The 15,328-nt window shown below is 41.3% G+C and overlaps 1 protein-coding gene across 1 annotated transcript; it reads right to left on the bottom strand.

Annotated features, from left to right (window-relative positions):
- Positions 1 to 8,636: 8,636 nt before the first annotated feature.
- On the bottom strand, positions 8,637 to 11,937 carry LOC143412219 (alpha-1,6-mannosyl-glycoprotein 4-beta-N-acetylglucosaminyltransferase-like). The gene is made up of 3 exons (XM_076873053.1): positions 11,830 to 11,937; positions 10,718 to 10,874; positions 8,637 to 9,763 (listed from the first exon to the last, which is right to left on the bottom strand). The coding sequence occupies exons 1-3, from the start codon at positions 11,935 to 11,937 to the stop codon at positions 8,637 to 8,639; spliced, it is 1,392 nt and encodes a 463-aa protein (XP_076729168.1).
- Positions 11,938 to 15,328: the final 3,391 nt, after the last annotated feature.

Genomic DNA, 15,328 nt, shown 5'->3' with positions numbered 1-15,328 from the left:
CTTTTTCAATTCTTTTTTTTTTTTTTGATCTTAGTTTTCCTGCCTACTACTCATTGATCCACCTTTCCCAAGGACTAATGTTTGAATCAAGTCCAACTCTTCATGCCCTTTTTGAACATTGTAATTTTGTTAAAGATTAAAGGGAGAAATGGTATTCCAGAGATTGAGTACAATAGGATGTTTGGTAGCAAATGACCCAGCAGATATAGTTAGTAGTTAGTTTGTATCATTGCTAAAGAACTCAGAGTTAACCCTTTAAATAATGATAGTAGTAGTTAAAATAAACAAACTCTCCTTTAGTCCCCGAAACCCCATGAGTAAGAACTATTTTTTTTATTTTTAAAAATTTGTTCTAATTGGTTATGCATGACAGAAGAATGCATTTTGAAACTTCATACATAAATGAAGTATAACCTCATTCTTCTGGTTGTACCATGACCTGGTTACATAGGTCATGTAATCAGAATGCACATAGGGAAATAATGTCTGATTCAGTCTACTCTCATTCCTACCTTCAGCAAGAACTATTTTTTTCATTCAGTTATTTTCTTATTTTTCTGTTAGATATACATACATGTCAGTGGAGTATATTTTGACATATTATCCTTGTTATTGTACATGATGGGGTGTTCCACTGGCCATATATTCATATGTGAACATAGGAAAAGTATGTCTGACTCATTCTACTAAGAACTATTTTTATTCCTGTATTACAGATGAGGCACTTAAGGCCCGGGAGGGGTGTGTGTATCAAAATAACTTACCCAAGAGGTAGAGCTATGTTTAGAATTCATGAACTCTGCCTTCTAGTCTCATCCTAAAACCCAGTGATATTTACATACCACAGGCTCACCCTTGAAAAAGCAAGTGAAATTGCAAAAGGTTCCTTATGTAAATTTTGGGGTTGCTTTGCTAGATTTTTGTTTATTTTGTTTTGCTTGTAGGAATATCTGTGGTTCTGCAGTCAAGGGATGGTTTTCCCAGGAGGAGATTTCCCTAAGTACTTGCATAAGATTGCTGACAAATACAAAAGGTCACCTGGGTCCCTCGTCTTATATCACTGATACCACATACTAACCCATGTATTAAAATGTTTCCCCCGCTTTTTTTGGTGCCAGGGATTGAACCCAGAGGGACCTCATCACTGAGCCACATTCGTAGCTATTTTAAAAAACATTTTATTTAGAGACAGGGCCTCGCTGAGTTGTTTAGGGCCTGAGAAGTTGCTGAGGCTGGCTTTGACTAGTGGTCCTCCTGTCTCAGCCCACTCAGTCACTGGGATTACAGGTGTGCGCCACTGCACCCGGCTCTGTTTCCGCTTGTGGTCAGACTTCACTCATGAGATGTGCTTTTCTCCTTTCTTACCCAGATTTAATGCGATGATCCCTTTTTATAGTCATTATGTTGTTTATGCTTATAACTTTGCTTCTGAACTCATTGTGCAACTTGGCAAACCCACAACCCTGTTTAAACCAATGGTCCATTTTCTCTGTCTATTCTGAGCCTGCACTTATTCGGCCAACCATGGCAGCTCAATCTGCTGATGAGTGTCACTTTGAATTCACGATCATGTACCTTGAGTGGCTCTTACTGCTGCCTGTAATGCTTCTTTAGCCCATTCTCTTTTATTCTCTAGACAGTGTTTCACATTCTCTGTCCTTTAAACAAACCTCTGATACCTTTTCTCTCTCCTCACTCACAGTTGATGACTTTGCTTCTTCATTCACTGAGAAATTGAAACGATCAGAAGAGAATGTCCACACACCAGTTCGCACACCTACCTAATTCTCCACCTGCTAAAGTTGGTTAATCAATTTAAACCCACTTCCGCTGCACCAGCACTAGATCCCATCCCCATCCTCCCATATTTTATTAAGGACGTGGCTCTCACAATTTTCCTTTCTATCTTCTACATCATCAGCTTCTCATTTTCCACTGGATTCAGCATTTTCAAAAAAGAGAGAAAACTTCTCTGGACCCTATTTTCTACCTATTTGTTTATTTATTGGCTTCCTTTGTAGCAAAACTTCTCAAAAAGAGTTGTTTCTAGTTTTTTTTTTTTTTTTCTTTTCTTTTTTCCCTGGTACAGGGGACTGAACTCATTGGGCATTGTCACTGAGCTACATCCCCAGGCTTTTCTAGTTTTTGAGACAGGGTCTGGCTAAGTTACCCAGGCTGGTGTTGAACTTGCCATCCTCCTGCTTCAGCCTCCCGTGTCACTGGGATTACACGTGTGCATCACTGCCCCTGGTTTGTTTCTAGTTTTTCTGCTTTGAATTTCTCCTCTCCCATTCCTCTTAAATTCAATCTAATCAGGTTTTTCTACCTCTACCATGGAAACATAAGTTTTCATTGATTTGTGAAAAAAAAAATGTGTGTTAGGGGAAGAAATTCACTGAGCTCCAGGTAATGTTCTACTTCTTACATTACCAGCACCTTGGAAGCCATTATACCTTCTCCTGAGTGTCTCTCAGAGGTAACTGCTACATCGATTTCCAGCACCACAAATCAGTTCTACCTTTTTTAGGAATTCATATATGGCACCATATGGTATATCTTCTTTATGTCGGCTTCTTATGCATTGTTTGTGAGATTATATCTATATTATTGTGATAGGAATAGTTAATTCATTTTCCATTGTACAACTACACCAAATTTATTTACCCAATCTACCATATAGATGTACACTTAGGTTTCCCCCCAATTTGTGACTATTACACATAATGCTCCTCTATACATTATTGTACATGTCTTTGATACATATAGATTTTTATTTCTGTTAAATATACACCTAGGAATGCAACTGCTCCATCATAAAGTTCAATTGTTGTAGATACTGCCAAACGGTTTTCCAGATTGTGTTGGTTTGCCTTACCACCAGCAGTGAGGAGAATTCTTATTTCTCTACATAGAGGCTGACAAACTTTTCCAGTTGTAAACATTTTAGACTGTGGGCTATAACTCCTTTCATAACTACTCACCTCTGTCTGTATACCATGAAAGCAGTTATAGACAAGCGTGAGCAAATGTTCATGACTGTTATCCAGTAAAATTTCATAAGCAAAAATTCTTGATGGACTGTTGAGGGCCACAGTTTAGTTGAGACTCCTGGCATTTTTGCCAGAGGGAATGGTTGAAAGGTGACCCTGCTCTGGGATTAGGGCGGATCCTGCGCCCACTACTTTGGAGTTCCCGTTGAGTTCTCTAGGGGTTCTGAGAGAATTGGCGCGCGGAGCCCGATGGAGGCAGTGTGTTCCCGGGAAGTGTGTATAGAGTGCCAGTGAGAGTTCGGAAATAAAGGTTACTGTTTGAACCTACAAGGCTGTGGCGACTGGGTTATTTTGTGCCCAGCCAGACTGGCAACGTACTACCTTTGGCTCTTGGATTATGGCCTGTACTGCTTCTATACATCACTTGGTACTGTCAATCTTTTTAATTTTAGCCATTTTTGTTTTTACATGTAATCTGCAGAGAAATGAGATGAGCACATTTGAAACAATAACTCTTTTGTCAAGTTCTTGTTGAAGTTTTGGCCCGTTGCATATTTCTTTTTTTTCTTAGTGACTTGTGGTAATTCTTTTATATTTCTGGATAGGTATTCTTTGTCCATTATTTTATGGTGGTTTTCTCCTACTCTGTAGCTTGCTCTTTAATTCTCTTTATGATGTTTCTTTATATGTCATTACAGTTGATCTTTTGTGTGTGTGTGTGTGTGTGTGTGTGTGCGCGCGCGCGCGCTGGGGACTGAACCCAGGGCCTTGTGCATGTGAGGCAAGCACTCTACCAACTGAGCTATGTCTCCAGCCCTCTTTAAATGACATTACATTTGCTCCTATAGTGAATGTTTTCTTTCCTGTGTTTTTTTTTTTTTTTTTTTTTTTTTTTGAGATGGATCTCACTATGTTGCCCAGGCTAGCTTCAAATTCCTGGGCTCAAATGATTGTCTTGTCTCAGTCTCCCAAACAGCTAGGACTAAAGGTACATGTCACCAAGTAAGTTTTTATTTGTTTCTGCTATTTTGCTAAATTTTTATGATGGATGCTTAACTTGCTAACTTTAGTCTTATTTACTTTCTAATTTATTAGTCTTATTTTCATTTAAGGCTATACATTACCTTCATAGGGTTAGCTATATGCATCTTGCTAAATTGCCCAGGCTGACCTTGAACTTTGGATCCTCCTGCCTCAGCCTCCTGAATAGCTGAGACAGGGTTGCGCCACTAAGCCAGCAGTCAGTTGTTTCTTTTACTCAGAGTCTCAATGTTCAAAACATAATAAAAGTTACTTTTTATTTTGTGTCTAATAGTTTCAATATTTAAATATTTGAAGTTTTTTCAACTCTGATTCAGTTTTTTCCTTCTTCTGATTCTCATTATGGAAATATATTGTGTGTATGTGTGTGGTGTGTGTGTAAAATATATATATATATATATTTTTTTTTTACTGTGAGCTTTGTGAGGATTTGGTGAGTCCAAGATTACACCAAAAGACTTGCGTTTGCTTTTTGCATGCATCTTGAGGGCAGGCACTACCAACTATGATCGTAACCAATTTAAAACAATCTTTCCAGGTGTGGTGGCACATGCCTGTAATCCAGCACACCTGTAATCTCAGTGGTTTGGGAGGCTGAGGCAGGAGGATCATGAGCTCAAAGCCAACCCGAGTAATTTAGCAAGGCCCTAAACAATTTAGCAAGACCCTGTGAAAAACCAGCCTCTATCTTAGAGCAAAGTCTGTCCAAGGAAAGGACATGGCCTTTGTCCTTGGAAAAACCCACAGAGCACTCCTAGGCACATTCCCACCCTGCTGAGTTGTTTATCTACAAATAACAGGAGAGATCTGCTGCATCAGGTGTCCCTGACTCAGTCAGGTTAGGTGGGGATCCATAGCAGCCCCCTAGCAGCCACCAATCAGCATGAGACAGGGAAATACCTGGGATGCCAGATGACCCTCCCAGTATTTTATGGTGGTTGATAACAAGTTGGGAAACCACGTAGTTCAGCACATACACCCCTCTTGGCTCAAACCAATCAGTTCAAATGAATACCCCTTTTGTACTGACCAATCACCCCTACCCAACTTGTTCTCGCCAGTGAATGTGCTAATCATGTTTTGGAATTGTTATTTGATTTTCCCGCGGTGTGTGATGATTTGCTATGATGTATGTGAAGTCCCTGCCCTCTCCAGGGAATGTATGAAACTGCTGCAAACCCTGGGCTCGGGGCCTCTCAGCATCACCAGTTGTTGTGTGTGCACGCGGAGGACCGAGCTAGCTAGCAATAAACACCTCTTTGCTGCTTACATCGATCTTGGGTCTCTGGTGGTCTTTGGGGGTCCTGAATTCGGGCATAACATCTGTCTCTAAATAAAATATTTTAAAAGGGAGGGAGGCTGGGGATGTGGTCAGTGGCTACGTGCCCCTGAGTTCAATTCCCAGTATCAATCAATCAATAGAACAAGAACAAATAAACTATAATCTTGACTAGAAATTTTGGGGAGCCTCTAGCAGTGTTAATTTGAGGGATTGCAAATGGAAAGCCAATGTTAGGAATTACCAGGGAAGATATTTTTTTTTCTCTCTCTCTCTTAGTGCATGGATTGAAATAGGTTAGTTTTACTTCTGTCCTATTTTATGGCATGTGTTTATTTTTTGAGCTCTGTGATGAGTCTGGTCCTTTGATGTTGCAGCTTTACATGGTGATCTCCCTCCAGTTACATTCTATGTCTTGGGTAATCCCTGACATTTTCTCTTGTCCCTTGCACCCCCTACTGCTGTTTAAAGAAGAGCTCAGTGTCATTGGTGTTTTGCTAATGCTTTCAAGCGCAAAAGCCAGAGTAAGCCCTGATGTGCCCATCTGGGTTCTTACTTTGAACTCTGATAATATCTTTTCTTTTAATTTCATTGAGAAACTTAAAAACAGCTTTTAAGTATTAAATGAAATATATTTAGTTGTTTCAATCAGGAGAGTTTTTGTAGAGATCATAGTCAAACCACAGTGACAGAATCCTCTGTAGTTTCTTTCTGTAATCACACTGAACAGAGATGTAAGAATGAATAATTTAGTATATATTTTATTGAAGTCTGATCTTTTTATTTAATGGTGTATCTTCAAGATCTTTTCGAATTACACATAAAAGCTTTTTATCATAGCAAACTAGGCAGTCTGAGCCAATTCTCTCATTGAAGATGATTGAAAAAAAATACAAAATGCATTTTACTGAAAGAAACGATGAGGTAATAAGTTAAAGAATAATCAGGCCAACCCAAGAAGGGTTTCTGTCAGCAGACTAAACCCTTGTTGGATTTTTTTTTTTCATGGAAAGCTTACCCAGAGGCTTTTGCTTTTATTTTATTGGCCAAACTAAATTGCAAGGGGCGTAGGAATTTTGTTATTCTTAGCTATTTTATGTTAAAAAATAAATTCATATGTGTATATATATTTGTAAATGGACCTTTATTTATTTATTTATTCATTTATTTAGGGTACCAGAGAACTCAGGGGCACTCAACCACTGAGCCACATCCCCAGCTCCAGCCCTGTTTGGTATTTTATTTAGAGATAGGGGCTCACTGAGTTGCTTAGCACCTTGATTTTGCTGAGGCTGGCTTTGAACTCACGATCCTCCTGCCTCAGCCCCCAAGCCACTGGGATTATAGGCATGTGCCACCATGTCCAGCTGTTTTATTTATTTGTTTGTTTATTTATTTATTTTTATGTAGTGCTGAATATCAAACCCAGTACCTCACACATGCCAGACAAGCACTCTACCACTGAGCCACAAACCCAGCCCCTATTCTATTTTATTTTTGAGATGTGGTTTCATTCAGTTGCTCAGGCTGCTCTCCAACTCATGATCCTCCTGCTTTGGCCACCTGAGTAGTTGGGATTACAGGCATGCACCACTGTGTCCAGCTTTGTTCTTTTTAAGATGTACATACTATTTTATTTGAAATGAAATGGGAGAATCAATATTATAATGAAAGGCAACAAGCTATACACAAATATTGATTTCCACACATCAGGGAAATTTTCAAAAATAGTAAACACTATAAAAAAACCTCATTTGTGTTTTTATTGATGTTCATCGATTTTATTCATCAATTTAGAAAGAAATGACATTTATGATACATTTCATTTTAATTACTGATTTTTACTATTAAGTCCCTTGGTTCATCTAATTATTCATACTGTCTTTAAAAGAACCTAGCATTAAGTATGCTCCCAAATATTTTCTCAATACATACACAAGGGAATGAAGAAATATGTGGTCCTATCTCCTTATTTTCCAATGGAAATAGATATCTCTATGAGAAACATATTGTTTCTTCCTTTAAGAAAGTTAAAGCTGCTGGTTTAGCTATTCCAAACTTTTTAGGGAAATTATGGAACATTTCAAGGCTCTGATGAAAGTCAAATAGCCAATACTTAGGAAATCGCATATATGAGTCTCTATCAAATTTGCACACAATTCTAGGATAGTCATGGATACTTGAAATAGCCCTTCCTGAATCCCAGCTCAGCAAACTTTACTCCAGAAACATGTAATCATGGCTTACAGGAGGTTTGGGTCTACAAATAGGAGCCAAAGTCAGTTCTAACTCCATGAATACAGTGCTATTAAGACTGGTCCTGGGCTAGGATTGTAGCTCAGTGGTAGAATGCTCACCTGGTATGTGTGAGGCACTGGGTTTGAGCCTCAGCACCATATAAAAATAAATAAAATAAAGGTATTGTGTCCATCTACCACTAAAAAAGATGAAAAAAAAAAAAAAGACTGTTCCCAACTCTAGATAGAGAAATATCTCCCTTATGAAAAGATCCTAGGACATTATACCCATGTGCAGATAAGAACCAAGGCAGTTCATGGCGACTCCTTCTGCCTGGTGTTTGGAAACAGAAGAACATTGACTTGTCTCTGTCCCTCATTCCTAATTAGACTGTGTCATTTTATCTTAAGAATCCTAGAAAACTCAGAATTAAGTGAACACATACATCTCATTTTGCTCAGGACATTCCTGGTTTATATCTATTGGTCTAATATAATTTTCTTTTTCTTCTCCTCCCTCAACTCCACCCCCCGCCCCCCCCTTTTTTTTTTGCATTACTGGGGATTGACCAAGGCATGCTTTACGCACCCAGTGCTTTTTAAATTAATTTATTTTTTTAAAAAATATTTTCTACCAGCTTGTATCTTGTCTTTTCATCTTCTTTTTCCCCCATGTATAACTCTTCTAAAAATGTTTTATTTGTTTATTTTTTTAATGTGGTGCTAAGAAATGAACCTAGTGCCCCACACATGCTAGGCAAGTGCTCTATCACTGAGCCACCACCCCAGCCCCCTTTTGTTTTACTTTGAGACAGAGACTTATTAAATTACCAAGGATGACCCTAAACTTGCGATCCTTCTGCCTCAGTTTCCGGAGTAGCTGGGATTACAGGCAGGTGTTGTCACACTGGTGGCCTCCAGTGTAGTTTTCAATAGCACTCTCTTCCATTCTCTGAAGGGTCCCAGTTTGGAGAATAAATTACGTGATTACCCTATTCAAAAGGACCAACTGTTGTTCAGTTTCTGGATTTATTTGTGAATCCTGTAGCTCTATTCCCAAACCCTATTCCAGAATGCCCACTGTGACCTCTAACTCTCCTCGTCCTCAGGGTCTGTCCAGACTTTGATTTGCCTGATCACGAGCCACTGCTGAGACTCTGACACCTCCAGTCGTATACAACTCAGCTTCTCCATAGAATCTTCGTCATAAAATACCCTCTGGTCCAAATTTCCTTGTACCAGTGGCCCTAGCAGGAAATAGCGAACACAGCGTTTGGAATGCTTCATGATGTCATAGCCCAGTAGTACTCTACCCTTTTGCAGTTGATAAATCCCATTTTCCTCAATGCCTGTCAGCACCACTATTCGGATGATTTTTTGGGGTCTATCCAGAATCACTGTGAGGTGGTTGCCTTTTTCAGGATCCAAGGTAGTGTAGGGCTCCTCATTCAGAACATAAGCGTATAGTGGAACAATGTTCAGTAGGGACATCATGTCAGTGACTACAATAGCCGTGGGATTGTCTGGCTCCCCAAAGACCTTGTCCTTCTCCACAGGAAAGCATGTGTCCTCCAGTTCAGAATAATTGCCCATGTGGTGGAACATGGAGGGACTGAGATGAATTGGAACATTTTGTGCCAAGAGAAGATGAAATCTAGAGAGAAGCATGGGAGCAGAAGTGTTCTTGGGGAAGAGGAGGAAGAAAGAGGCCAGGTGGGAGAGGTCCCTGGAGTGGAACACTTTCCCAGAGAATCTCAGGCTGGATAATTCCAGGATCACCCAGGGGAATTCTTTCCAGGCTGATAATGCCCAGTAGATGGCAGAGACAAAATAGAAAGTGTACTGAACATGATCATCCATCAACAGGAAGTAATCAGAGAGGTTGCTTGCAAAGTTCATGAGGAGGGCATAATCCACTTTCTGCCTGAAATAAAGTTCTTCACAGGAGGAGTATTGGTTTATGTTCCTCAGCGGGGAGTTATCCAGAAGCCCGTGGACCACAAGCAGCTTCCTGGCTTCAATGTGTAGGTTGAAGAGGTCTGAAATATTGGCCACTGTTTGGCTGAGCCACTCAGGGTCAGGGTCTGACAAGTGCACCAGCACCACTATAGACTTCAGCTCAGCTTCTGAGGAAACTTGGAACAGGGACTGCAGGGTGTCCAGGAGGTAGCTCCCTTGGGGGCGTTGCACTGAGGAAATGCCCACTGTCAGCAGCTCTGAGAGAGACAGGGGGACCTTTAGCACTTCAGGTTGGTGGAGAGTTCCTAGGACTCTCCTAAAACCCTCCCCTTCATGCCAATCCCCGAGACAAACACTTTTCTTTCTTTCGTCTTCTTTTTGTTGTTATTGTACTGGGGATTAACCCAGGGGTGCTCTACTACTGAGCTACATCCCCAGAACTTTTTAGTTTTTTGAGACAGGGTCTTGCTAAGCTGCTGAGGCTGCCCTGAAACTTGTGATCCTCCTTCCCAAGTCACCGGGATTACAGGCATGGGCCACCATGCCTGGCACAAATTCACTTTTCTTTTCCCTGGGAGTGTATGGTCCAGGTGAGAGGTTACTAAGGGATCAGAAGTTGTGAAGTGGTTTCTTTTGTCCAGTACTTTGAAAGGATGTGGGGGAAACTCATGAAAGACACTGCTATCTATGATGCAGGAGGTCATCATGTAGCAAAGGCAAATATGCTTAGCAAGACCTTGACCTTCAGAATGATCTCAGTCATCGTGGGTCACTCAGACCTAGATTAGAGAAACTCCATGGACCCCTGCAAGCCCCAGGGTCTGGCAGTGCAATGTATTGGGACACAGAGCCCACACGCCCCCTTTTCCCTCTACCTGGATCTCTCTCCCAGGGCTCCCCTGGGCTCCTCTCTCATCCTGGCTTCCCTCCCTGGGGGCCTGCCTTGACTGAGCTTCACATGGGGTGGCTCCATCACAGGGTCACTATGGTCTTCTCATCCTGTGGGGCATTCAAGAGGTAAACAGGAGAGAGGAAAATGCACCCAGGATTGCGACCTGCTTGGAATTCCCTAGCCTGGCCCTGGCTCACAGTGCCCTCCTGTGCTTGCCAGCCACCAGCTCACTCCGCTTTGCCATCCTCCCCTTTTCTAGTTAAAATACCTTGTCTGACCTTCGCCCAGTCTGCCTGCTCCCTGCAGCCCCCATACTCACTCTTTTCCTGGGGAAGGGCTCCAGCCAGGAGTGTGTAGTTGGCATGCTGGAGTAGAGGGGAGTTTTTCTGCATCTCCCTGAAGACTTCCAGGTGGTTACTGATTTCAGAGTTGATTCGTTCCTGAACTGTCTGCTGAAGGATTTCTTTCTTCTCCTTCTGAGGACAAGATAGATATGTATCAGCCATGAGGTTTATCCCCAGCCCCTCTGGAGACAACTGAGGGGCACATCCCCCTTGAGGGCAGGCTGAATGAGCCCCAGGACCCAGTCACCAGGGAGAATGAATGTCAGGGCTCAGCTCCCCTCTCTCTCCACCTGGTCACACCTCAAGGTGCTTCCCAGCAGAAGCCATGGCCCTGAGTGGGGCATGTGTGGCCAGATTTGTGTGGAATGTGTCTGGGAAGATCCTAGGCCCATGCAGAGTAAAGACTTGCCTCTGGCCACACCCTGCATCTCATTTCTTTACCATCAGCAGGCTGGTCAGTGTCATCTGCCTCTCCTGAGGCCTGGGCTGGGTTCTGAGGGAGACGCTGAAGACAAGGCCTGGTCCTGTGCTCAGGGAACTCACAGCCACAGGTCAGTCTGAAGTTTTTTCTCTCGCTCAGCCTAACCACACCCAGTTCTGCACCCCTTCCCCAGGCCACCCTGTGCTTCTGTCTGGGTGGTCTGAGGCGGTCCAGACAAAAGGTGGATTCCAAAGCCTCACTCGCAGGTGTTTACAGTGGAGAAGTTACTTCAAGTCCCTTCATGTGAGAAATGGGATGAATTACGTGTCCCCTGTCAGGTCCTGGTGAGGATGGTGGCAGCAGCCATGTGGTCCTGGTGGCCTATGGTTCTGGCAATCAGTGTGGTCTTGCCAATCAGCATAATCCTCCAGAGGTGGCTGTGTACTACCCTTTCCACACCTCCAGTGCCCCCTCCTCTTCCCCCTGTCCCTCCTCACATCCTACCATATCTCCAGGCTGGTTCAAAGCATATCTCTGCTGTGACATGCTCTGAATTTCTCAAGTGCTCTCAGAATGTCTGTGATGAGTCTAGAGTGTTTTACATAATTATGAACATTTCCTACTGATGGGTTGGCAAATGGTCCAGCCTCCATCTCTGGTACTCACCAATATTGTGTTATAATCAACTTGTTGTTCTTTATTCTCTTGAAGGAAGAATCTCAGGAGGACTAAGGACACAGCAAATATGAGACATATCCATAGGCAAGAATACATGGTGCTGGACCAGGAGCCGCTAAACACACACACCACACACACAAAAAAAATATGAGCAGCAATGAATTTTTTTGTTGTTGTTGCAGTGCTAGGAATTGAACCCAAGAGCACTTTTCCACTGAGCCCTATCCCCAGTCCTTTTAATTTTATTTTGAGACAGAATCTCCCTAAATTGTTCAGGCTGGCCCTCAATTGCAATCCTTCTGCCTCAGCCTCCAGAATTGTTGGGACTATAGGCATGCTGCATTGTGACTGGCTTGTATCACCTATGGATCTTGAGTGCCTCCTGCTCAGAAAACATGGGGGAAGCCAGGCTTGGTGGTGCATGCTCACAATCCCAGTTACTTGAGAGGCTAAGGCAGGGGGATTTCAAGTTGGGGACCAGCCTGGATAACTTAGGGAGACCTTGTCTCAAAATATATAAAAAGTGTTGGGGATATAGCTCTCTGGTAGAGTGCCCCTGGGTTCAATCCCCAATACTGATAAAGATGATGATGATGATGGGGATAATGATGATGATCATAAAAAGAGAGCTTGGAGTGTCTTCTTCCTGTCTGGAAGTCTTCCACTTCCTGTTCCCAATTCTTCCTCCTGGATTCCATGATCTGTTTATTATTGCCTTAATCTTTTCCCTTCAAATTCTTCTTTTTCCCCATATGTGTAGCCATTTCAAGAAAGGCAAAGATCAAAGTGTTCAATTCAATTTAGTTTCTATGTCCATCACCTCCTCCCTGGGTTAACTGGAGGAGCTTCCCTGGCTTATCTGCTCTTGGAGACCCAACCAGAAACACTGTGTTGCCAAGAAAAGGAAACTGGGGGTTCAGTGTTAATTACATTTCCCCCCAAACTTCAAATTCAAACCAAATCTCCTCATGGGTTTTATGGATCAATAAATTGCATTTTGTCTTTCAGCTCCACACTTACTTTTGTGACTGATCCTTTACAGGATTACTGTAGGCAGGTTTTTGAATCAAGTCAGCAGGACCAAAGGAAAGCTTGTTGCTGTATCTCCCCAATGCTAGGCTGGTAAGATGGATGGAAACCTGAAAGTGACCCAAAATTTCTATTCATGTACATATCTTCAAAGCTTTTGGAGTGCTATATCCATTGAAGTCTTTCTGCCTTACAGGAAAAAAAAAATGGCTTGAGGGTTTATCAAAGGGCAAGAATTTCACTTTGGATGAGTTCCCAAAGTGACTTCTATGAGGTAGCTGAAACTAGTCATCCACCCAGGAGACTTCCCCTGACAACCATTGTTCACCCTGACTAGGAGCTGTGCACCTCTCTGATCTCACATTAAGCATGTTTCTGGGTGAGATAGAGGCTCTTATAATTTAATTATGGGGTGTCCCCCCAAAATCTCATATGTGAAACAATGCAAGAATTTTCAGAGGTGAAATGAACAGGTTATGAGGGCCTTAACCCAATCAATGGATTAATCCACCAATATGGATTAACTGGTTGGTAACCACTAGGCAGGTAGAGTGTGACTGGAAGAAGTGGGTCACTGGGGTTGTGCCTTTGGAATTTATATTTTGTCCTGGTAACCAGATCTCTCCTTGCTTCTTGATTGCCAAGTCCTGAATTGCTTTCCTCTGCCACATCCTTCCACCATGATGTTTGACTTCATATTGAGTCCAGACCTCTGGAGTCGGCCAGCCATGGACTGAGCCTTTGAAATTGAAAGCCAAAATAAACTTTTATTCCGCTGTGTTGTTCTTGTCAGGTCTTTTGTTCACAGTGATGTTAAATTGATTGAAACAGAGGTATAGTTTCAAAACCAGTTTTTCAGTCTTGTGATTTGAAATTTGGAAATTATCTGTCAGTTTGAATCAAATCAGCAAGGGTGGATTCTGAGTTATCCCTTCTTCTATAGGATAGTGCCCCTGCATAAATCAGGGCTGCCCCCCTCAGCAGGTTGGCATCTTGCTGTGCTGTCTAGTGAGTCTCCTATTAGTCACTGCATTTTTTTTTTTTTTTTTTTTTTTTTTGTACTGGGGATAGAACTCAGGGGCACTTGACCACTGAGCCACATCCCAGCCTATTTTGTATTTTATTAGAGAGAGAGTCTCACTGAGTTGCTTAGCACTTTAGTAAGTTGCTGTGGCGGGCTTTGAACTCGAGATCCTCCTGTTTCAGCCTCCCAAACCACTGGGATTACAGCTGTGAGCCACCACACTTGGCTTAGTCACTGTAAATTGGTCCTCAAACACTGGTTCTCTTGGACCTAAAACTGTCTAGTAAAACTCTGAAGTTTCATTACTGGAAACTATATTTCTAGTTCTTTCTTCCTACACTTAAAATTTCACTTATGATAGTGTTGTTGACAGGACAGCATCTTAAAACTATAGACTTCTATTGCATAACCTCTTTGAACTAAAAACCCTTTCCCTTCTCTCTCCCCCTTTTTAAAGTCTCTTCTTTTAATTCTTTCTCTGTCTTTCCATTCACCCTGCTTCTATGAATCAATCCAACCAACCAACCAACCTTTAATAATATTGATATTAAAGTTAAAATGGAGAAGATCAAGAAGGCAATTTAGTTTACATTAAAGAGTTACATGTAATTTTGATGAAGTTTAATTTTTGATTATTTTTTTTGTGAGCAGTGATTTTTCATCCTATTTAAAAATATAATTACAGGATTGTTAAAGAGATTTTTCCCTCCCACTTTTTTTTTTTTTTTTGGTAATGCTGGGGATTGAGCCCAAGGCCTCTATTACTGAACTACATGCCCAAATCCCAAAATATTCTCTTCTGTTCCCTTTTGGAAGCTTTCTATTTTTTAACCTTTCAGTCTAGGTGTAGGTCTTTTTTACCTTTAGGTTACTTTTACCTTTAGGTCAAATTAATACTTGTTTATGGAATGAGGATCATTTTTGGTATCAACATCAGTTGTTTTAGCAACATTTATGGAAAAGACTTTCTCTGACCCTTAGAATCTTGGCATTTTGTCACTATTAACTGTGAATGTTTATGGTTATTTTTTACTATTTTTACTTTCACCAATCTATTTAACTATCCTTATCACTACACATAACATTTATTTCTCTCCTCTCCTGCTTCTGAGTGTGTAATGATGTTTTTTGTGTATTCTTCTTATAATTATGTAGGATAAACTTTTGTGTAGAAGGTGTTTCAATCCTATTATTTTCCCCATGGGGATGACCATGCCTTCTTGTGGTGTTTATTAAAATGAACATTTTTCCTCACTCATCTGCCACATCATGTCTTTGATAAATCCAGTTTCTATATATCCCTATTTCTTGGGGATTATTTTCTACCAGTGCACTTAAATGATGTCAGTATAATTTGAATAATTAATTGTTAGTTTTTAAAATTTTAATTCTACTTTACTGAAATATAATTTATAAACCATTGTAAGTGTACAG

The sequence above is a fragment of the Callospermophilus lateralis genome, chromosome 13, assembly GCF_048772815.1.
Source record: "Callospermophilus lateralis isolate mCalLat2 chromosome 13, mCalLat2.hap1, whole genome shotgun sequence".
Lineage (NCBI taxonomy): Eukaryota > Metazoa > Chordata > Mammalia > Rodentia > Sciuridae > Callospermophilus > Callospermophilus lateralis.
Note: the sequence above shows the minus strand (reverse complement) of the source record. Positions and strands in the feature narration are given on the sequence as shown.